This window comes from Lactuca sativa, chromosome 8 (assembly GCF_002870075.4).
Source record: "Lactuca sativa cultivar Salinas chromosome 8, Lsat_Salinas_v11, whole genome shotgun sequence".
NCBI classification, from domain to species: Eukaryota; Viridiplantae; Streptophyta; class Magnoliopsida; order Asterales; family Asteraceae; genus Lactuca; species Lactuca sativa.
Genome location: NC_056630.2, coordinates 79899795 through 79923764, shown reverse-complemented (window position 1 = coordinate 79923764; position 23970 = coordinate 79899795). Strand labels below are relative to the sequence as shown.

Genomic DNA, 23970 nt, shown 5'->3' with positions numbered 1-23970 from the left:
CCTTGCCTGCATGCTACAACCAGTTCAGAATGACCTACTACATGAACAAAGAGGAGATCGCCTTGAGCAAGCTTCAAGGGTTGTTGAGAACTGCTGAGTGCAACCTAAAGGATAAATCTATTACATCAACTCCTACTGATTCGACCCCTGTATTGTCAATAGGACAAGGAAGAGGTAAGAAGAGGAAGGCTCCATCTAAGAGCCACCAAAAGGGAAAGTCCCAAGATGGTTCCTCTTCTAGTGGAACCAAAGCAAGTCCTACTAAACCCTCCTCTGACCCTAAGCAAGCAGAGTGTTTTTATTGCCACGAGAAGGGCCACTGGAAACGAAGTTGCCCCAAATATTTGCAGGACATTAGAGATGGGAAGATAAAGCCCACCTATGCAGGTATGTATTGTTAGGTGCATTTCATGTACCCATTTTGTAGCTTTATTTCATAAAAGTACATTGCATTTAGGCTTAAACTCATGCATTTTGCATGTTTTTCAGGATTTTTCATGAGGCAATTTCATTCAAATACTTTTGTGATATTTCAAGGACTTTTGGAGGTAGGATATTGTTGGAGGAGGTAAATAAAAGTTGCGGACAAAATTTCAGGACTTGTGGAGCACCGAGGAGCAAGATATCAAAGAAATGAAGATTTTGGATTTACAAAGATTTACACGGCTATGTAAATGCAAGCCTTGCGTTTACGCGAGCCGTGTAAACGTAGATTTTTGCACAGTATATTTTTGTGTTTACACGGGCCATGTAAATGACAGTGTTAATTTACGCGGGCCGTGTAAACGTAAACGTGGGTTTTAAAGCAGATTTTCACCATTCTTAAAGGGGGGAACCGACTTTTTACTAAGGGGGGTCGACTTTTGGAGTGGAGAAGGCGAATTTCTTGAGGATTTTGAAGTTGATTAACACTTGGGAACATTTGACTTCATTTTGTAAGAACTTTAATTTCATTTTCTAGATTTGTGATATTGTTCTAGTCATGAGTGGCTAGAACCCTAGATTCTCCAACCTTATGTCTTGACTTCTAGTTGTGATTTCAATCATATGAATTGATGTTTTCTTTCAATTTTCTATCTAGTGAATTTGATTTTGTTTCAATCGAAGGTTTGATTCTAATTGTGATTTTTATTGGCCATTAGAATTAGGGTTAGATCATTCAAGTTATCTAATTGCAAAATTCGTAATTGTTTTGTAAATTGGACTAGGTAACAAGCACTAAACTGATTTCTATTGAATAAATTTAGTGTAAATCTTATTCACACATTCTTATGCTCCTGAGCTTATGAGAAGTATTGAGTGTTGTTGGGAACATTCACATAAAGTTTAATGCAATCTTACAACCTAATTCTAAGAGCTTGTTTAGATTAGATTGGTAAGGTTAGGATTAATCAAAGAGCTTATTTTGGTTAATCAATATGGTGAATAGGAGGTGCTAGATCTTGTTAGCATTTCCATGTAACAATTTAGATAGAATTGAACAAATATCATTTCATCCTTGGAATCACATTGCTAATTTGTCTTGCATGGAGTTGGAGTCCTTACAAATCTTGAATCTACTTCATTAAATCAATCATTTACTTATTTATTTATTCTGTAGTTTAAATCATTGCTTATAAATTCCCCCCATTTTGTGACCATTTTTGTACCTTACGCAAAAAGGTATAAACACTTGTCCGTGTCTCTATGGATCGACCTTACTTACCTTGTACTACATTATTAGTGCATAGTAGTAGTGTTTAAGGAGTCATTTGTACCCTTTATTTGTTGGGTTTGACACACCCAACATGTATTCTATTAAATCTAAAAACTCATCACTTGCTACTTCATGGGTTCTTGATACAGGATGTGGTTTCCATATTTGTTCTGATTTGCAGGGCCTAAAAAGAAGTAGAGAGGTGGAACATGGGAAAATAAACTTGATAATGGGAAACAAAAGATCGTCTCATGTGACCAAAGTCAGAGTTTATTCTTTAGTGTTGAGTAATGGGTAAGGATTAGATCTAAACAATTGTTGCTCTTCGCCAGATATGGCAAGAAACATCATCTCTTTTCATGGATTATATAGACAAGGTTTCAGATATTCATTTGATAATAGTAATAATTTTGTTAATATTTATTTGAATGGTGTTTTTTATTTCAATGCATTTCCTTGTAATGGAATATATGAATCTGTTGGTTGTAGACAATTTAGGAAATGATGTGTTGAATGTTGATTTGTCTAATAGTTTAGACAAAGCATGTTTGTGGCATTGTCGCCTTGGCCATGTGAACAAGAAACGCATAGCCCAACTCCAAAAGGATGGAGTGTTGGAGTCATTCGACCTTAGGGACGATGACGTGTGTGAATCTTGTTTTCTTGGGAAGATGACCAAGTCACCCTTTACTGGCACTTGTGAAAGGGGTGAGGGTCTATTGGATCTCATACACACCGATGTGTGTGGGCCCTTTAGATCCACCACAAGGGATGCTTGCTGCTTCTACGTGACTTTTACGGATGATTATAGCAGATATGGATATATCTACTTAATCAAGCAAAAGTCAGAAACCTTTGAAAAATTCAAAGAATTTAAGAATGAAGTGGAGAATCAGTTGGGCAGGAAGATCAAGATGCTTCGGTCAGACCGAGGAGGAGAGTACCTAAATCTTGAATTTCATGACTATCTAAAATAATACGGAATCGTTTCGCAATTGACACCTCCGAGAACGTCGCAATTGAATGGTGTGGCTGAGAGACGTAATCAGACCTTGTTGGACATGGTTCGTTCTATGATGAGTCGGGCTTTGTTACCAATAGCTTTCTGGGGGTACGCCTTAGAGACGGCCGCCCATATCCTTAATTTAGTTCCCACCAAGAAAGTTGCCAAAACACCTCACGAGATGTGGACAGGGAAAGCTCCCTCATTGGCACACATCAAGGTTTGGGGTTGTGAGGCTTTTGTAAGACGAGAGACTCACGACAAGCTTGAACCTTGTAGTGATAAGTGTTATTTCATCGGCTATCGACAGAAGTCTTTTGGCTATCTCTTCTACAGACCGAGTGACAATGTTGTCTTCGCTGCGAGGAGAAGGGTTTTCCGAGAAAGATAACTCATAAGTCAAGAGGACAGTGGGAGGCAAATTGATCTTGAAGAGATTCAAGAACAAAGCGATGAAGGAACTTCTAATATTGGCACTCAACCTGAGGAGGAAACTCCTGTTGAACCTGTTGACGAATCCTTACCTCTTCGACGTTCCACTAGGGCTAGTGTTCCACCCCAGTTGTATGGATTCCATATTACTACTGAAGGGGATACATTTATTAGTGATAGTACACTAGTAAATTTGGACAAACCTAGCAGCTACAAGGAAGCCATGGCAGGCCCAGAGTCTGCTAAATAGAAGGAGGCAATGGACAACGAGATTCAGTCCATGTACGACAACCAAGTTTGGAATTTGGTTGATAATGTGTCGGGTCGTAAGACAGTCAGGTGCAAATGGATCTTCAAGAAGAAGACAGACATGGATGGGAATGTGCACACTTATAAAGCGCGGTTGGTTACAAAGGGCTTTACTCAAACTCCTGGAGTTGACTATGATGAGACCTTCTCACCAGTTGCGAAGATATAAAGTCTATTAAGGTGATGCTCGCGATAGCTGCATTTCATGATTATGAAATATGGCAGATAGACGTGAAAACCTCTTTTCTTAATGGAAAGTTGGCTGAGGATGTTTACATGAATCAGCCAGAGGGTTTTGTCGATGCGAAGCATCCAAATAGAGTGTGTAAGCTTGAGAAATCCATTTATGGATTAAAGCAAGCGTCTCGCAGATGGAATCTTTGTTTTGACGAGAAAGTCAAAGATTTTGGCTTTCTGCAAAGAGAAGATGAGTCATGTGTGTATGTCAAGGCCAGTAGGATTATAGTAAGCTTCCTCGTATTGTATGTTGATGACATACTGCTCATAGGAAACGACGTCCCGACCTTGCAGGAGGTCAAGTCCTGGCTTGGGAAGTGTTTTGCTATAAAGGACCTCGGAGAGACTGCATATATTCTAGGAATAAGAATAGTAAGAAACAGAAGTAAAAGACTAATAGGACTCAGTCAGGATACATACTTGGATAAGGTACTAAAGCGTTTTAGTATGGAAAATTCCAAGAAAGGGGAGTTGTCAATCCAAAGCAATACCAAGTTGAGTAAGACTCAATGCCCGAGTACAGAGACAGAGATAGCTGATATGAGCCGAGTACCTTACGCTTCCGCAGTTGGATCTATCATGTACGCTATGACTTGTACTCGCCCTGATGTGGCCTTCGCTGTGAGCATGGTCAGCAGATATCAAGGAAACCCTGGTAGAGCGCATTGGATTGCTGTCAAGAATATTCTTAAGTACCTTCAGAGGACCAAGGAATGGTTTCTAGTCCTCGGTGGGAGTGCTGACTTGAGGGTACGAGGGTACAATGATGCTAGTTTCCAGACGGATCGGGATAATTACCATTCACAGTCAGGCTGGGTCTTTGCCCTTAACGGAGGAGCAGTGACTTGGAAAAGTTCCAAGCAGGAGACTGTGGCTGATTCAACGTGTGAATTAGAGTACATTGCAGCAAGTGAAGCGTCGAAAGAGGCAATATGGTTGAAGAACTTCATTGGAGACCTTGGAGTTGTGCCATCCATAAAGGAGCCCATGGAGATTTTCTGTGATAATGAAGGAGCGTTTGCCTTAACCAGGGAACTAAGGGATCACGGCAGATCCAGACATATCGACAGAAAATACCATTTCATCAGACATCGAGTAAAAGAGGGACTCCTCGTAGTGAAGAGGGTATCATCAGAAGATAACCCAGCAAATCCCCTTATGAAGGGATTGAGCAGGGTTAAGCACTTGCAGCACGCTAGGAGCATTGGGTTGAAGGATGATATAAGTTTAGATTATATAGGAAACGTGTAATGGATAAATTTGTACTTGACATTTGATGAATAAATAAAGGTGTGTTATTTATAAGTAAAGATACTATCTTTGTTAATTATTTATCTATTGTTTCAATTTTGCATGTTTTGACTTCCTGGATAATAAGATTATTCAAACAGTCCATAGTCGCTCATATGTTGGAAGTAGATATGAAAGAAGACTGTCATGATGTTGTTTGTAGATTGTCTAAAAGGTTTTAGACATGGCAAAGTTTTACTACAAAGTTCATGAGTGCTTATGAATTGTGATTTGAGCATTGGAATAAACCCGCGCTTGTTTGTATCACTTCATGGAATTTATCATGAGTGATCGCAAGACGATAATATCATATAATCTTTAAACCTAGAGATATGGTTATTGTTTGTTGGTTAGTTGTGCATTGACAATGCGTAAACGCATCAGTAACTTGATGTTATAAAACACATTGTTATGTATAATTTAGCCAGCGAATAATAAATGCATATAAGTCGAAGTTTATATGTTCCTTTTATTCTAAGAGGATAAAAGTGATGTCTGGCCACTTGATGATTTGTTTTGACTTATGTGTCAGGCCCGGTCAGGACAAAGTTGATGTGTTCAACTAAGTTCTATGTCAAAAAAATAAGAGATCGAGGAGCAATATGCAAAACAATAAGTATGACTATGTTCCATGTGATTGTTAGCATGATATCTAGAACAGAGGATTAGATTATCCCTTATCTAAAGGACAAGATTTTGATCAAAGTTGACAGCAACGTCTAAGAGCTACGATTGTTAAACCGGGTTCTGAAGTCATATGTGAGATATAGTTACTAGACTTATCCAAGTGGGAGACTGTTGGATTAGTGTCTAAGCCCGTAACTATATTTGGTATGTACTTGACCCGGTTGTGCATGGTCCTTTTGGGTTGCCTTCACCAAAGCAACTTGACAAGGTAATTTGATGAGAAAGAAAGGATATTATGATTTATTAATATATTATAAGAATAATGTATTAAAGGATAAATCATATTTATTTAGTTAGTATTAGTCATAAATTAATTAGGAATTAATTTGGTGACTAAAAGAGACTAGTTGAATAAAGGGGCATAAACTGTCAAATGTGTGATAGTTGAGTTTTGGGCTGGGAAACCTAATGGACGAAGGGGGAACGAAATTATGATGAAGGATCATCATATTTTCGTCCAAGGCCTTATTCCAAAAGGTTCCTTAGGCTGCTTGGTGACTAAGTTGTCCATTAGGGTTTAGACTAAAACCCTAACAGCCTACAGTATAAATAAGACCCTTAGCCTTCAGTTTTCGGCCACTTGCTTCCCAAGAGAAACCCTAGGCCGAAATTAAGCATCCTCTCCCCTCTCTCAAAGTTGCCTTCTTGCTTGTGGTGTTTGTAAGCCATTAGAGGAGTTACACTTGTGACTCTAAGCTCAAGAACAAGAAGATCAAAAGGATTTCAAGCCAATTGAAAAAGGTAATCACTTAGATATGTTCTTATAGTGTTAATTTCGAATTATATATGCTAGATTAGGGTTTTCAACCCTTGGATTCATTGCATGTTCAATAGAGAAACCTAGATCCAAACATTAGGGTTTGTATGAGCACATAGGATTGTTCTTATGCATTAAACCCATCAGATGGTACGGCGAACCCCATATATATAATGCTGCCAAATCTTGAGAGTGAACACCACTATTCCCAGCTCCAAGTCATGAGTCGAATAGCAAACCTTGTGTGGCTTTAGTTGTTGAGAAGCATAATCAATAACTCTCTTACGTTGCATAAGTATTGCACCCAAAACAGTGATGGATGCATCACAAAATCCTCAACACCCTCGGGGAGGGTCAAAACTGGGGCCTCATACAACTTTTTCCTCAGTGTCTCGAACACAATCTTCTGATCCGGCCCCCAGTAGAAATCATTTCCCTTCCTCGTCAGATGAGTGAGGGATACCACAATCTTGGAGAAGTCCTGAATAAATCTCCGATCATACCCTGCCAAACCCAAGAAACTCCTGATCTCTGATGGAAACTTCGGAACCTCCCACTGCATCACGGCCTAAATCTTGGCCGATTCAACCAAAATCCTATTTTGGTTGATGATATCTCCCAAGAATTGAACATCTCGTAACCAAAACTCACACTTCGAGAACTTGGAATACAACCGTTCTCGCCTCAAAAACCCCAAAAGCAAAGGTGCTCCTCATGCTACTCCATGGTCATGGAATATACCAAGATATCATTGATGAACACAATGAATGATCGATCGAGCATCGGCAGGAAAATCTGATTCATCAAATATATAAATGTTGTAGGCGCATTGGTGAGCCCAAACGGCAACACCACGAACTCGTAATGGCCATAACGAGTCCGAAACGCGGTCTTCTCCACGTCCTCCTCTCTGACCCTTGTCTGATGATACCCTGACCTCAAGTCGATCATGGAGAACTAAGATGCACCCTACAACTGACCGAAGAGGTCATCAATCCGTGGAAGGGGATAACGGTTCTTCACCATCAACTTGTTCAACTCCCGGTAATCAATGCACATCCGGTGTGAACCTTCATTCTTCTTAACGAATAAAATCGGCGCTCCCCACAGCGAACTGCTCGGTCTAATGAAGTGCTTGCCCAATAGCTCCTGAAGCTGAAAGGACAACTATTGCATCCCAGACAGTGCCAATAGGTACGACGCCTTGGCAACTGGAGACGCACCGGGAGCCAAATCAATCATGAACTCAACCTGCCTCTTAGGAGGCACGCTGGGTAACTCCTCCAGGAATACAACAGCAAACTCTCTAACAACTGGTATATCCAAAACCAAAGCCTCGGTCCCGGCCCAAGTGTCAATCACATATGTAAGATAACCTATACATTTATGTTGCATATACTGTTGGGCCCTGGCGGCAGAACAAAAACCTAATCTAATTCTGGTACCCTCTCCATAGATAACCAGTTCTCCCCTACTTGGGGTTCGAACTATCACTCACTGACCCTCACAGTCAATCATAGCCCTGAATCTGTTCAACTGATCTATCCCTACTATCACACACACATCCTCCATAAGGATATGAATCAATTCAATTGGATAAGGCACCCCAAAATTCCAAGACACAACCCTGATAAATGCTTGATGTAGATATCCCGTGTTCATTGGCGATAAAAACCCACAACAGACACCCCAACTCCCCAGGAGTTATATCAAAATCCCTACTAAAAGTTTGAGATACAAAGGACCGACTTGCACCCGATTCGAAAAGAACAAGACCAGGAAAGGAGTTCACTAAGAAAGTACCTAGCAGAAACATAAACATAAGCATATCATGAAATAAGTGAAAGAATAATAAATAGAAACATACAAGTAATAACGTCCAATGTTGCCTTGGCATCCTTTGTGGTGAGCTGGAAAGCATGGCCTAAAGCCCTCGGGGGCTCCGCCCTACTCTGGCATCCATCCGTAATCCTTGGGGTAGCAGTAGGTGGCGCTTGAACTGGTCAGGCAGCAAGTAAGGCACATTGGGCCTTCACGTGACCCAAATATTCACAATGATAGCAGATCTTACTACTCAGTGAAGGAGACTGCTGATGACAGTCCTTCGCAAAATGTCCCTCTCGACCGTAATTACAACATGCAGAAGAAGGAGACCGAAAACCACCCTCATGAACCTTACCGCACTTACCAAAAGTACGACCTCTCTGTCCCCCATATCTCGAAACAGCAGGCATGAACTGCTTTGCAGCAGGTTGTGAATGAATAGGAGCCTACCTCAGCTCCTTCGCATGGAGCTCCATCTCAATCTCTTGCCTCCTTGCAGCCTCCAGTAGCTCAACGAGAGTACCATAATGTTGGGTGGACACAAACTGGCGGATATCCGTCTTAATCATGCTCAAGTACCGGGTCATATGAGCTTGCTTAGAAGCAACAAACTCAAGGCAGAAAAGATCCCTCTCTGTAAACATCTTGGTGATCTCGGTCACCGTCTCAGTCCCATGCCTCAGATCCAGATACTCCTAAGCCATCCTCTCCCTCTCAATCAACGAAACATACCTTAGGCAAAACATCTCAAAGAACTGCTCTCAAGTCACAACAGCCCTCTGCTCAGGAGTATAGCATCCACTCGCTAAACTCTACTACTCCTTTGCCCCTGACTGGAGAAGGTTTAAGTCGCACTTGACCTTCTGGTCAGCAGCGCAAGAGCATGTGAAGAAATAGCCCTCAACGTTAGATAGCCACCTCATCGCCATGATAGGGTCCTGAACTCCATCGAACACCAGGGGATTTGTATTGTCGAAGTCTCAGTACTGGAAAACTCTTTCCCCTCAAATCTCCGGAGCAGCAACAACTGCGATAGCTTTAGCAGCAGCAACCTCAGAAAGTGCAACATAATGATCATCAAAAAGGTTAATCATAGCGTACTTGATAGAACCAAACATCTCCGACATAGACCTCCAAACAACAGCAGCCACCTCGGTGCCGATGATCTCCTTAATCTGATCATCATTCACCTCTGGCCTATCTTGGTCACTCGCTCCAAACCCGAAACCCGATCCTATCGTAAACACCATATTGAAAAAAAACCAGAATATATCATAAATGCCACAATACACATAGCTATAACCATGATACAAGACTAAACCCTTGGGTTTTGTGACTTCCTTGTTATGCGTACGGGTCTTGTGCTTTCAGTAGTACGGACCCATACTACCTTCCACACCTACCCGTATTTGTCTCAAGGATCATCACACCCGCCAAACATAATTACAACCATTAGGATACACATACACCCTATCATTACTCTTTTGGAAGTGGCTACACATTCTTCATCTGGCAATTGCTTACACATATCTCATCCATGAAACTTCCACTAACCCTGCAGCACTTGCGTATGCTAATCATACATAACACCAGATCCTATAGACAGTCGAATAACTAATTCTACCCTAAGCCCTTCATCAGACAAGAATAGGAAATAAGGCTAAACCAAACATTCTCAAGCTATGAAATCTTTGTTATGTACAACTATAATGCATACACTAAGCAACTACAGTAATGATGTCAATTCCATAAAAAAAAAAGTAATCCTAGGCTATCATGCATCATATATCAGGCAATCCTATTATGCAATTTCTAAAGATCTATAGCCTACCACAAGCATGTTGTTCTATCATGAATAACATATCAAATAAAAGTTTTGTTAACTTAATTGGGGTATACTTTCTCGCTCCGGCTGATCGTATACATCACATCCTTCCTTGATTACTTTTGAAAACAATTTTGGACAACCATTTTAAAACTTTTGTAGTTCCCTAGTTTGAGTCTGGATTCACATGAATGTTCATCCAATTCACTCAAACCAAGACTCTGATACCAACTTGTAAAAATCCAAAAATCATAGAAATTTAAAATTTTCAAAAACAACCAATATCCATAATTGTTTACAAAAAGAACCATTGTTTCGAAAGTAAAGGCATATAAGAGTGTCCCAAAAATCAATATCATGAAAATAGGAAGATGTGCACAATCAGGCATTTGCTTTCCCACGATCATCTGAAGTACTCGAAATAATAAACTGAAATTGTAAGCCAAAGCTTAGGAAGTTCCCCCAAAGTACCACCACACAACATATAAAATATACATAAATTAGCATGCTGGGTCCACAACCGCCCGATTGGATTACCCTGGCCCACAACCTCCCGGTTGGAATGCCCTGGTCTGTTGACTTACAGCACAAAGCAGTAGTCTTAACTGACATAACATGTCAAAATATAATAGACAACAAGTATACTCAGCAAACAAATAATCATACAGCCAATAATCACAGGTGGTCCCACAAGTCTAATAGTATAACACCAACAAGTATACTCAACCGACATAACATGTCGAAATATAATAGACAACAAGTATACTCAGCAAACAAATAATCATATAATCAATAATCACAGGTGGTCCTACAAGTCTACTAGTCTAACACCTATTAGCAACAATCATATAGTCATACATGTCTCCTGCGTGCTCAACATATCAACAACAGTATGAAATAGGTTATCAACCAACAGGCCATTCTTGGTGCCTTCGACCCGCAACTACAGTGAGAAAAACTCACCTCTCAGTCTGAAATCTCTGACAGAACACAGCTCTGAATGGCAGCTCAACTAGTCACCTAGACACCAAATAATGACCAATCTCAAATACCCCTCAAATTACCTAAAACACCCTTAGGTCAAACTTGGTCAAAGTCAAAATTTAAACTTGGTCAACACAGTTGAGTACGTTGGGCGTACCCAGACTGCATGCGGGGTGTACTCAGCCCTTGACCAGAATCGCGAGGTTGACCTATTATGCTCAGCATACCAATTTGTACGCCAAGTCTACAAAGCCTTCCATTAATCCTTCTATTAAGTGCATATTCCTTTAATCTTTTTTGTCTATTTCTTAGATTTTACCCTAAATTAATGTCCTTCACCATAAATTTTCCAACTTTATGGTGTTGCATGGCTAGCAAATGCCCAAGAGTTAAAACCCCAACTTCTTAACCCATTAAGATACCTCAACACTTTCATGGAGTGTAAGGAAGGTCCAAGATCACATTTTTATCACTCAAACTACCCTAAAACGTCTAGAAGGACAAATCATTGGGTCTAGGGTAGCTCATACCCAAAGGACCAAGAATAAGGGGCTAATAAGCCTAAACTTTTAACATAAACAAGACCTAGTGATATGATCATCAAATTCAGAAGTTTATACCTCAAAATGCAGCTTGGAGGTGAGGTGTTCCTGGATCTATGTGGTCTTGATCTTCCAAGTTGGTGCTTCTCTCTTCTCCTTGCTTCAAGGGCACCACAAACACACACTTTCAAGCTTAAAGGAACACACACAAGAGATTAGGTTTGCAATGGACGAAATGAGGGTTGGAGGTTGGCGAGGGAATGAGCATTGGAGATTTATGTTTATATAGGGTCCAAACCCTAAAATTTAGGGTATGTGGATCGGGCACGTATGCCCAGCGTACGTGAGCTCGACCCCAAAATTACAAAAATGCCACTATAGGCCATTTTGCAACATTTTCCATGCATAAGGGCTAAACTGCAATTAATCTTCATACTTAGGGTTAAAATTGAAAATATCTCATCGTTAGAATGTTACATGCATATTTATATTTGTTTTTGCATATGCACATTTAGAAAAATATGCACATGCACATGCACATGAATAAAAATTTGTTTTTCAATTATTTTTTTTTTGGCAAATCTATTAGTTATAAATATGAACATTCACCTGTGAAATTTGGTGTCAAAATTGCATGTGGATAAAAATTTTATTGGTTCACTCTCTCAATTAGTTTTCTAAGGATTTTACGGTTTTCAATGTATATAAAGGTAACGATTGATGTTTTAGGGTATTTTCTTAGCCTCCATCATATCTAGAGCTCCTTGGGAGCAACCCTAGCCTCCTTCTTCAAGATTTAAGCTCCCCTCTTCTTCTCTCTCTTATTTTGGATGCTTTTGGTGATATTTTCATAAAGCTTGAAGATCAAGAAGGTTCTTCTGGTTGCAAGGAATGTTGTTTTAAGTTTGGATTCATCAAAGTCACTCCATTTCCGGACTATTGTGAGTATAAAGTTCATATCTTGCTATTTAGTTCTTTAGATCTTTTCATTTGTGGTTTTTTGGCACTTTTGGTCCGTTTTATGGGTGATCATGGAGTTGAGTGAACTCCAACATCTTTTGATCAGTTTGGAATGCTTCTTGGACCTCATAGACTAGGAAAGTTATGATCTTTTGCCTTCCCTTTTAGCCATGTAAGTTATCTCGGTCCTTTAGGTCATTTTGGTGTATTAAAGTTTTGATCTTGAAAGTTTGCGACAATATTATGGATAAAGTTGGAAATTTTATCCAACCAAACATCATGTTGATTCAGATCTGAAGGTTGGAGACTTGGACTTAATGGATTAAGTTAAGACATATGCATTCTTGGTCCATTTGAGACTTAACGACTATATCTTGGTTGTTTGGACCATCCTAATGGATAAAGTTGGAAACTTTATCCATTATGAAGCTATTTAGGAACTAGTCTGAGGATATGGGCCTTGGTATGAAGAGATTAAGCACTTAATGAATATTTTGGCTTTCTGACCAAAAGTCACGACGTGACGGTGCCCCGAATCACGATTGTTTTGCCTTTGCAACCCCACAACGTAACCAAGTAATGGTCACGACGTGATGGTGTGTAACATCCAAAAATATGGCCCCAAAAATTTTGCTTTTATAATAGATAAAATAGTATTTTCAAATATCATCCATACATCTCAACAAAATCAATGTATCAGGTGTTATCAAAATCAGAGTAAATATCAAATGCGGAATCCCCATGGTGTGTGCGATGCAGTCAACTCGAGCACTTCCCCTTGGAACCGAAAATACCTGAAACACAAACTAAAATTTGTAAGTACAAAGCTTAGTGAGTTCACCAAGATACCACATACCAAACATATCACAGAACGGGCCCCGCCCACACTCGTAATATGGGCCCCGCCCATTAAGATACGGGCACCGCCCACACTCGCAATACGATCCCCGCCCAAATAAGAAAACATATACTATCACATACAAGTATCACACAAATAACAAGTATATAAGCATAATCATCAAGGGTCGGCCTTGGTGCCTTAGACCCGCTAAACTTGGCGAGGAAAACTCACCTCGAAAAATTAAACGAAACAAATGATCCCTGACTGCTGGTCCTACAGCTCCCCGAGCTATCAATTCCCAAATAAAAGTTGATTAACATTTGGGATCTACATCATAACCAAAAATGCCTACTCTGGGTAAAAAGACTATTTTACCCCTATCATAACTTGGTCCCAGAAAGAAACCCTAAATCACAATCCATGGCCCAAAAGTTAGACAATCCAACAAGGCCCAAAATATGGCCCAATTTCTAATTAGGCCCAATCCCTTCACATGGGCCTTAGCCTAAGGCCAATAATGTTTCCCTAGCCCAAAGGTTTGATTCCAGATGACCTACCTTAAGGCCTAAGACACAAAGTCCATGAAAGTAGGCCATCCGATGCCCAAACAATGCAAAGCCCAAATCCATCGAGTACGGGGGGTGTACTCAACTGTACGCTAAGCGTACAGGATGCATGGCTTGCATGTTGCACGTACTAGCTTGTACGCCCGACGTACTCACCCATTAAGCCATAATCTCAATAAACACTTAAATCCTTAAGACCTAGGGTACCAATCACAGATCTGAGTCATATGAAGTACCTTAAACCATAAAGTCGTAAACTTGGTGGCTTTGCATGCTCCAAATGAACCAAGTCTTGAAATATCAAACTCAACTTCCATAAAATGAACCCAAACTCATGCATGGAAGATTCAAAACCTCGAAGATGGAAACTTTATGACTCAAGGACCAAATGAACACCAAGAGTAGCAACTCTAAGCTCCATAAATGATAATAACTCACACGATCTCATCCATGGGACCAAAAAGACCCAAAAAAAACTCAAACAAAGAAGATCTAAGCATTAACAAATCAAGTTTTGAGCTTTATACCTCAAATAAGTGCCACATGATGAAGATAACCAGGATCTTCAAGCTCAACATCAATAACTCTCCTTCACCAACTTCTTCTTCTTCTTTCCAAGGCACCAAACTACCAAAAATGCACTCCACAAGGTCAAGAACACACCAAGATGATAAAGGAGGTCGAGTTTAGGGTTTCTGGAGAAAAGAGGCTGATAAGGAATATAACCCATGGGACTTAACGACATTACATATGGCTGGAACCCTAAAAATTAGGGTTTTTGGTCTTGACCACGTACGTTGCACGTACCTCTTCGTACACTTAGTGTAAGTGATATGTCTCCGCGTTCCGTAATGAACCACTACGCCTCGCATACACCAGGCTTACGCCCAACATACGGCCTCAACAAGCCCACTCAAATAAGGCCCAATACCACTAAGCCCACATAACTTGCATAATTAAACAATCAGATAATTGATTAAATAATTAAATAATACATTGGAACCATCGGGCGTTACATGGTGACTTCAACTAAGTTGACCGTTGACCTTGTGGACCTTTGACTACTAACTTTGACCAGTTTGACCTTGGATAAAAATTAGAGGAATTGGGTGTTAATTAAGGAATTATCTGTTCTTGGTGTTAGTCGGTTCGAGGGATTGATCGGTGCAAGGATATATATATATATATATATATATATATATATATATATATATATATATATATATATATATATATATATATATATACACACACACACACTAGCTTATAAACCCATGTATTAGATTTAAATTTCAGATTTAGGTATTACAATTGTTACTCGTACAATATGATTTAAGCACTTGTACATTATAAGTGTAAAAGAAAAGGATATATATATATATATATATATATATATATATATATATATATATATATATATATATATATATATATATATATATATATATATATAAAAGAGGGAGGGGGGGAGGGGGGGGGGGGGGGGGGGTGGAGGTGACGAAAAGAAGTGTAGTGGAAAGTCACCATAGAATGACAAATTTTATGTGGTGAAAAGATGATGGGATAATATCACCGCACCTCACGACAGTCCACTTAATATGCTACAACATTCTTTTATTCATATGGTATCTCATATGACTAATATGCTACCACAGTCCATTGCAAGATGTGGTGCACGCACACCCTTAATATGCTACAACATTCTTTTATTCACATGGTATCTCATAAAACTAACTTGGGGTTTTTGAAAAATAAATATAAATTAATTTATTTTTATATGTTTCTATTTGTTGTCTTTGAAAGATATTTAGTAACAAAATCCAACCTAATATCATCTTTCATGATTCAAAAACTTTTCTTTCAAGAATTCATATTCGACTCTCCAACTCCAAGCATCAAGAATCACCAACTTTTCAATTAAAATGTTTCAAGATATTCTTGTGGAGAAAGCATAATAACTTCTTGATGTGTAGAATTTTGGATCTCTATTTTGATTTAGGTAATACACATGTTAAGGATGCTAGACTTTCTTCTTAAGCAAGATATTATTGAATGATTTAAAGATGTGGAATAAAATTTGGTTTTGTCATGGAGTAAGTGGCAGATAGCTAAATTTATAAATAAATATATCTATTGGATAATAATTAGAATGCATCATAATGCTATATGACAGAAAACATTTCAAATCACGCAACTAATTCATCACAGGAATCCACTTTATTACTTTTAGCAAATTGAAAGAGAATTTTTTTTAAAGGCGAGGGACCAAATTTCTTATTCTAAAAAAGAAATTTTAATAATTATAACAAATCAACAGTTATTAACTTCTCTAACAATCGATATTCCTAAATATGTGTTTATTACAGTGTTTTTGATAACTTTTAATTTTAAAATTTTAAGAAAAAAAAACTCGAACAAAAAAAGAAGGTTTCATTTCGGTATTAGTTTTTAATTTTTATTTGAAAAAAATAGTTTCAAATCTAGTTTATGAAGTTTTTTTACGGAGTATTTAGTTTTTTTAGAGATCTTAGCTTCTGGTTTTTATTTTGTAAATCTAAAAACTATCAGCTACTTTATCGAACACTTCTATATAAATAAAAACTATAAGTTACAGCTATCAATTATCAATTTTTCAAACTTCCAATTTCCGGCTATTTTTTCTAACATGTCCTTAATGGAATATCCATTCCCAACTAATATTAATTAGTTATTGACTTGGTGTATTCATGTCTACTTTCAATATTTTTGCATCGCTAAATCCAAAAAGAATATAGTACTTGTATATTAATAAAAAGATATATGATCAAACCATGCTCTCATTTTGAGTTGTTTACACAACTTGTTCACGTTTTGTAGGTTATGAAGAAAAATCCAACAATCAGTTGAAAAAGTTAAGTAAATTTAATAGATTAAGGTTACAACTTGTCTACGCATGCCATACTTTAATACAAATATAAATTCAAATACAATCATACCTCATCTTAATCATCTTATTATTATTAAATAATGGAAGCATGATAAAAAATAACTAATTAATACCGGTGGATATAATAAAAATGGTTACAAACGCAAAAAGTTAACAAATTAAGTAATTCATACACAATAATTTATGTTTTATAGAGTTATATAGAACATAACATTTTAAAACATAAATTGTTATATAAAAAAAAAGTGTGTACGAATCAGCACCAAAAAAATGTTAGCACTTTTATACATATGTTGATGTATTTACTTCACTTATCATTGATCAATTAAGCAAATACTTGATAGCGAAAATTAATTACTCGATAAATAACAACAACAATATATCATTGATCAATTTAATTAGAAAGAAATGATAGAAACACATTGTCTTATTCATTGGATGAAATTAAACAACGGACACAATGTTAAACCAACTTCAATTACCTTTTCCTTGAAAATGACAATCTATGTTCGTAACGTATCATATCCTAGAAGGTTTGTACATCGCTTATACGTTGTAATTGTTAGGCGTAAAATCTATGATTTAATACAAGATTATGTTGGTTCCAACGACTACGAAACCAAGAAATCACAAAGTTGATGCTTCGGAAATGCATAATAAATTAGAAACTTTGATTGTTGCCTGCTTGACAAACCACGTGAGAGACAGTGGAGAGGAAAGGAGATTATTTTTGATAATTAAAAAAACTAGGAGGCTATATTTATTTATATTGCCAAGACTATAGCAATATCATAAAAATATAGGGGTTTTGATGGTATCCTTGCCATAAAACCCTAACGGCACATTGATCACGTGTGGTAGTTATCTACTTATCTACTATAATTTAACTGGGGAAATGACACATTAGCTCTATAATGCATCGCAGATTTGCCTATTCAGCCTCTAAACTTATTTTCGTGCTTTATGATATAATAAACTTGTTTTTGTCGACTCTATTTGGTCACTTTTGACAATCGAAGGGATGAACCAGTTACCCCTTTTCCACATAGACTTTGACTTTGAAAAGCCCCACCTCTTTTGACTTGGCCCCTCGTTTCTCCTCCAAACCCATGCCCTCCAATCACCACAAAACTCCTCGGATTCTACCGTCGTCAACAAACCCCAAGCACCATAGATCTTCATCTCCATCTTCACCCGCAACTCTAACCATTGAATTCGCTCCAAACATCCTCTAAAACACATCTTCACTATGCATCACTAGATCGATAGTCAGAAATGCAGGCCCTAACTGTGTGCTAGAAACTTTACTCACTGGATAACACACATCGAACAAACTACAGTTGACTAGATTTTCAGAGTGTCGGTTGCTTCCGCCATTAATGACATCTTTGAGATTTGCAACGGATCTTCAACAATCACATCTGCTTGGTTTCAGATCAAGATAGTGGATAAATGGTTCTTGGATTTCAGGTCATGGACTGTTGAAGAATCCATTTTGTAGTGAAATGATTTCCTTAAAGAAAACCAAATTGCAATGGATCTTGAACAATACCATCTTCTTGTTCACCATTTGATTTGTCATCAATTCCCACTGTTCCTCATTGTTTATCTAATCAACACTCAAACAAATCGGATGATGTTTATTGTGAGTTTGACAAGACCGAGTTTCCGGTAAACAAGATGAAGTTAATACCCCATGTCCTTCCCTCTGCTTCTTGGTAAATTGTAGTCCGAATCAATTTTGGATTTCTATTTATTCTATGAAGACCAACGATGACCCCATGCTTTTTGATGTGATTCTCCACAAATTTCCATAGTTGACTTACAATCAGTTGAAGCTTGTCACTCTCACTGACGTCTACTGTCTTCTTTCTCCCATCTATCGTGTTCTTCACAACCTTCCTCTAATCTCTATCGATTATCTAGCACCGTAAGCTCCCTCATTCCTCTCACCCTCATAAACCACATCTTCTTATGTGTATGGCGACCATAATGATCAACTCTTCAACCTGTCATCGTAGATCTTCTTTCAATCGACAAAAGGTATTAACTAATTGGTTTTATCTCTCCAATGTTTTTGGTTTCTTTGTTTTTATTGGTTCGCATAACAGCTTTGATTTTAAGAAATTTGAAGTTGCTTGGTTTTGATTATTCAGAATGCATGATTGATTACACATAATAGAGAGGCAAATGAAAATGAATCTTCACTAGTTTTTTGTGTGTATGTGTGTGAGAGGGAGAGAGAGAGAGAGAGAGAGAGAGAGAGAGAGAGAGAAATACAGAGAGGGGGAGGGAAGGAGACATGGACAGGAGGTGAGGTGGATTTAATTTAACCTTTTAATTAAGTAAAAGTGATCGGGTACATGAAACTTAGGGGTGCAAATAAGCCAAACTATTTGTGAGCTACTCGGGATCGACTCGTTAAAAGCTCGACTTGAAACCAATTTTAAACGAGCGCAAGCTTAATATTAAGCTCGTTTATTAAACAAGCTCGAGCTCGAGCCTATGTCACTAAGCTCGATTAGGTTCGCGAGCCTAAACGGGCCTATATATAATATAATTTATTGTTATTTTTATATATTAATATAAAAAAATATTTGGGTAATTAGGGATTTAGGGTATTAGTAAATGAGCTTCTTAACGAGCTCAAACTGAGCTTAAGCTCATTTAGGCATGTTAGACAAAAAAACGAGTCGAAGTCGAGCCCGATCCGAGCTTGTATAATTCTTTACGAGCTTGAACCAAGCTTAGTACAAGAATGCTCGAATCGAGCCGAGCTCGAGCTTGAGCCTCATATAACTTAACCGAGCTCGAGCCAAGCCTGGATAAGCTTGGTCACGGCTCGACTCGTTTGCACCCCTAATGAAACTGGTAATAGTAGGTTATAGGGACCAAATAAGCAGGTCACTAACAACGTTGTTCCCTCATAATGCATGGAAATAACTTAAGGGACTAAATAAGCAAATATACAATACATAGTAGGGCTAATGTGTCATTTTCCCCTAATTCAATTCACCATTTGGTGAATTAACTATTGGCTCATTTGACAAGATCAACCTGGTATGGTTAGGTTTTTCCTCTATGAAAATAAAATTGGCAGTTCCTCGAGTCGAAGAGTATTTGCAAAGTCCCAAGTGAGCCTACACTTGGCCCTAACCATTTGATGTGGCATGGTAAGGAGATAAAGTTCCTTAGAAGCTCACATTAGGTTTTTATTTTCCATATATATGGTATATATGGGACAAGGAAGGAACATAATCCAACCTTTCCCTACATAAAATTCTAACAATTCACCATCTTAAAAAGTAGGGTTTAGGTCATTTTTGGTCCCTTAACTTTTCGTTTTGTGCTCATTTGGTCACTTAACTCTTTTTAAGTTTTAAAAGTTCATCAAACTTTTGGCTTTGTGCTCATTTAGTCACTTAACTTTTGGTTTGGTCACATATAGTCATCTAACTTTTAAAATTGTGCTCATTTAGTCACTAAACTTTTAAACTTTTTCAAAAGTTTAGTGACTAAATGAACACAATTTTAAAAGTTTGGTGACTAAATTAGCACAAATCTAAAAGTTAAGTGACCAAACCAAAAGTTAAGTGACTAAATGAGCACAAAGTCAAAAGTTTGATGACTGTTTTAAAACTTAAAAAAAGTTAAGTGACCAAATGAATACAAAACCAAAAGTTAAGTGACCAAAAATGAATAAACCCTAAAAAGTATTCCTTTCATTTAGACAAGTGATATCTAATTATTAAAAATATTAAACATAATGTATCATCCGCTTTTTCAATAGAAGTTTTAACCAATAAATGTTATTTGTATCAAATAAATTAAACTAAATAATATTAACCTATAAAATTCCAAATTTAGTTAATTTGGAGAAATTAAACTATTTAAATTGATAGACATGTTAGAATAAAAAGGAATAATTTCATATATATTATTCTTAAATATCAAAATATCATATTTGTTTAGATTAATTTTTTAATATCAAATTTATCATTCATAAACCTTCATAATATCATATTTGTCCATATCTTTTTTTTACAATATTTTTAATAGTTTATTATTATCTTTTATATATTAGAAATATAATAAGAATTAAAAAAAATTAATCGTCTTATCCCTACATCTATAATAATCGAACACCTAACGTTTCATCTTCAACACTCTTCATGCAATGTATGTATTGATTTCTTAATTTTTGTTGTGGATTATTTTCATGTAATGGATGGACGATACTTAATATATTATCTTTGATTTTGATGTTTAAGAGCATTTATTATATTTTGATGTTTAAAAATGACATATATGGTACTTTAAAAGATTATGAAAGTCAAATATGATATTTAAAAATTAAATTGGGCATATATATATATATATATATATATATATATATATATATATATATATATATATATATATATATATATATATATATATATGATATTTTGATTTTTAATAAGGTTATATACAAAATTCTCTATAAGCTTGGAGTTTAGAAATTAATTTTTTTTAAATTGACATTTGAGGTATGATGTTTAACTTGACCTATTTACTTAGACATTAGATTTAAATCGTTAAGATATTAACTTTCTAAGATAAAGTAAACGTTATTGGGCCAGAAAAGTTAAATGGTGTCATCTTGGACCTACGAAAACGAAAGTTGAGAAGTTTATTTTGCCTATTGCAATGGTGGATTTGAACCCCTAAATTCATGAAATCATTCCTTTTTCAATTTGATTTTGAACAATGACTTGCAAGATTAATGTTGCAAAGTCCAAATCTACATGTTAAAACCTCCAATTAGCTAAAATGTGGATCTGTGATGTTTTAACAGAGTTGATCACATTGAAATTAGGTCACCACCAAACTCTTTAAATGTGATTGAATGACATTAAAAAGGTTGGTGTTTTGTTTTGGATGTAAATTTCAAAACTTGGTAATTTTTATATATTTATTTTAATTATTTTAGTTGATTTTGATGTTTTTAAATGATTTTAAATGCATGGAACAATGTAAAAAAATCCAATTTACTTTGTCTGCATTTGCTAAAATTGGGTTAAAACCCATGAACCACTTATAGGTTGAACCCGGGAAATCAAACCCATTTTAAAATAAGGCACAAACTTTGCAAGTTTTGAATTTTAATCAATGATCATATGCAATTACGCATCCACTTCATATCCACTTTAGGATAAGTTCTAAACAAATAAACTGAAACTGCGATGTAACTTGTAAAAATGTTTGTATAAAGTTATATCAAAAGTTGAATTTAAAATAGCAAGCGAAACTTGCAGAATTTCAAATAGAATTTAGATAACTCTAAAATCCCATAAAATCCATTACAAAATCTTCAACAGAAAAATCAACAAACAATAACTTCTTAAAAACCACCAATAAATCCACTAAGAAAAAGTCTAAAGTAAACAAAGAACAAAACACTCACTTGTAAACCTCATGGTGGCAAATAAGATCAAACACAAGAACTACTACTCAAATGCTCTCATTCTTCATCATCTTCATCAGCATCACCACCTGAAGCCTTCTTTGCAGCTGCTTTCTGGTTCTTTCGCTTAACTCTACCAGGTCTCCCACCTCCAAATGGACTCGTGAGTGAGAAATCAATGTGCTTCTGTGAATCCACCCTCACCATGAACGATGGAACATTCACAACTTGCCTTCCAACTCTAGTGATTCAGAAAAAAAAATCATGAAAATGAACTTAGAGAAGATGTTTGGAAGCCATTGAAGAGTGGAGTGAGGTCGAAGTTGTTACCTGATGTGCCTTTGTTTGATGAGGACTCTAGCATGATGTATGCTTTTGGCCATTCCAGTTTTGAAGACGAGTGTTTGGAGACGACGTTCAAGGAAGTTTTCAACAGTGAGGGCAAGAACGTAATCGAGCTTGTTTTGGCTCTCATCCAGCAAACCATACCTGTTCATCCTCCTCATGAGAGCTTCACCTTCGAAGATTCTTCGTGGATCTTTCTCCTCAAGAGTTAAAAGCATTCTTGCAGCATTACGGATTCTGCTGAGTGCATATTGCACCCTCCAGAGCTCTCTTTTGCATCGGAGACCGTATTCTCCGACCAATTTCAGCTCTGCGTCTAGTCGTTCCTTTTCGTAAGGACGACGAGGCTTCTTGAAAGTTTTTCCATCTGTAAGAGGTTCCAGTATCCAGTTAGGTTTTCACAGATAAAAATACAAACTAAAACAAGATAAACAATAGGTTAATTAGATGCGTATCTAAACTCATAGAGGTCATGATCTCATAAAAATGAGCAACGAAATCAAAACTGTTCGCAAAATTCATTCAACGATAACATCTGTGTCGCTGTTTGCAGTTTAATTTTACATTTATGATTGTGAATTAGATGTTCTAAGACAAAACATGTACTACAATTAGTTGTTCAAAATCAGAATCTGAAACGTACAGGGCTTTTTGGATCAATGTATATAATCGATGTGAAGAACAAATCGGATTTGAACAAGTGAGAAATGAATACGAAAGAGATCGATTGATCGATGAAACAATAAGACTTACAGTTGCGGTAGAAGGAGACGTGCACCATTGTTGCTCGACGTCAATACGGTGTTTGCTATGCTCCTCCCTCCCCCCGACGGCGACTGCTGCTTCAAGGGTTTGGCTGAGTGGTAATTGTGTTAGGGTTATAATGTATATCTTCATGGGCCGGATTGATTTATGGGTTTATGTTAAGGGCCATTTTCATTCGAAATAACAGGTCCATTTGATGACTCGAGTTTTGTACCTTGTAATATTTTAACTAAAAAAAACTTTTATTTTCGTTCAAAAATAAATAACTCGAGTTTTGTACCTTGTAATATTTTAACTAAAAAAATCATTTTATTTTCATTCAAAATAAATAACTCAAGAGAAGAGCCAAAAGATATTTGTAAAAAAAAATTGTTTTCTGTAGTATGCGTTGTTTTATATGAACGTATCAGGAACGGACTTACAATGTTGCAGTAGGAGCTCCCGTTCCATAACAAAATAATAATAATAATAACTAAAAGATAGGTTTTTTTTTTAAATCTAATTTACTTTGACACCTTCAAAATAACATATTTTG

General features: G+C 37.0%; 1 protein-coding gene across 1 annotated transcript; it reads right to left on the bottom strand.

Annotated features, from left to right (window-relative positions):
- Nucleotides 1-22145: 22145 nt before the first annotated feature.
- Nucleotides 22146-23578, bottom strand: LOC111896101 (40S ribosomal protein S9-2). The gene is made up of 3 exons (XM_023892124.3): nt 23424-23578; nt 22656-23037; nt 22146-22566 (listed from the first exon to the last, which is right to left on the bottom strand). Exons 1-3 carry the CDS (start codon nt 23449-23451, stop codon nt 22383-22385), a joined length of 594 nt encoding a protein of 197 aa, XP_023747892.1. The 5' UTR covers nt 23452-23578; the 3' UTR covers nt 22146-22382.
- Between the last annotated feature and the right edge of the window lie 392 nt (nt 23579-23970).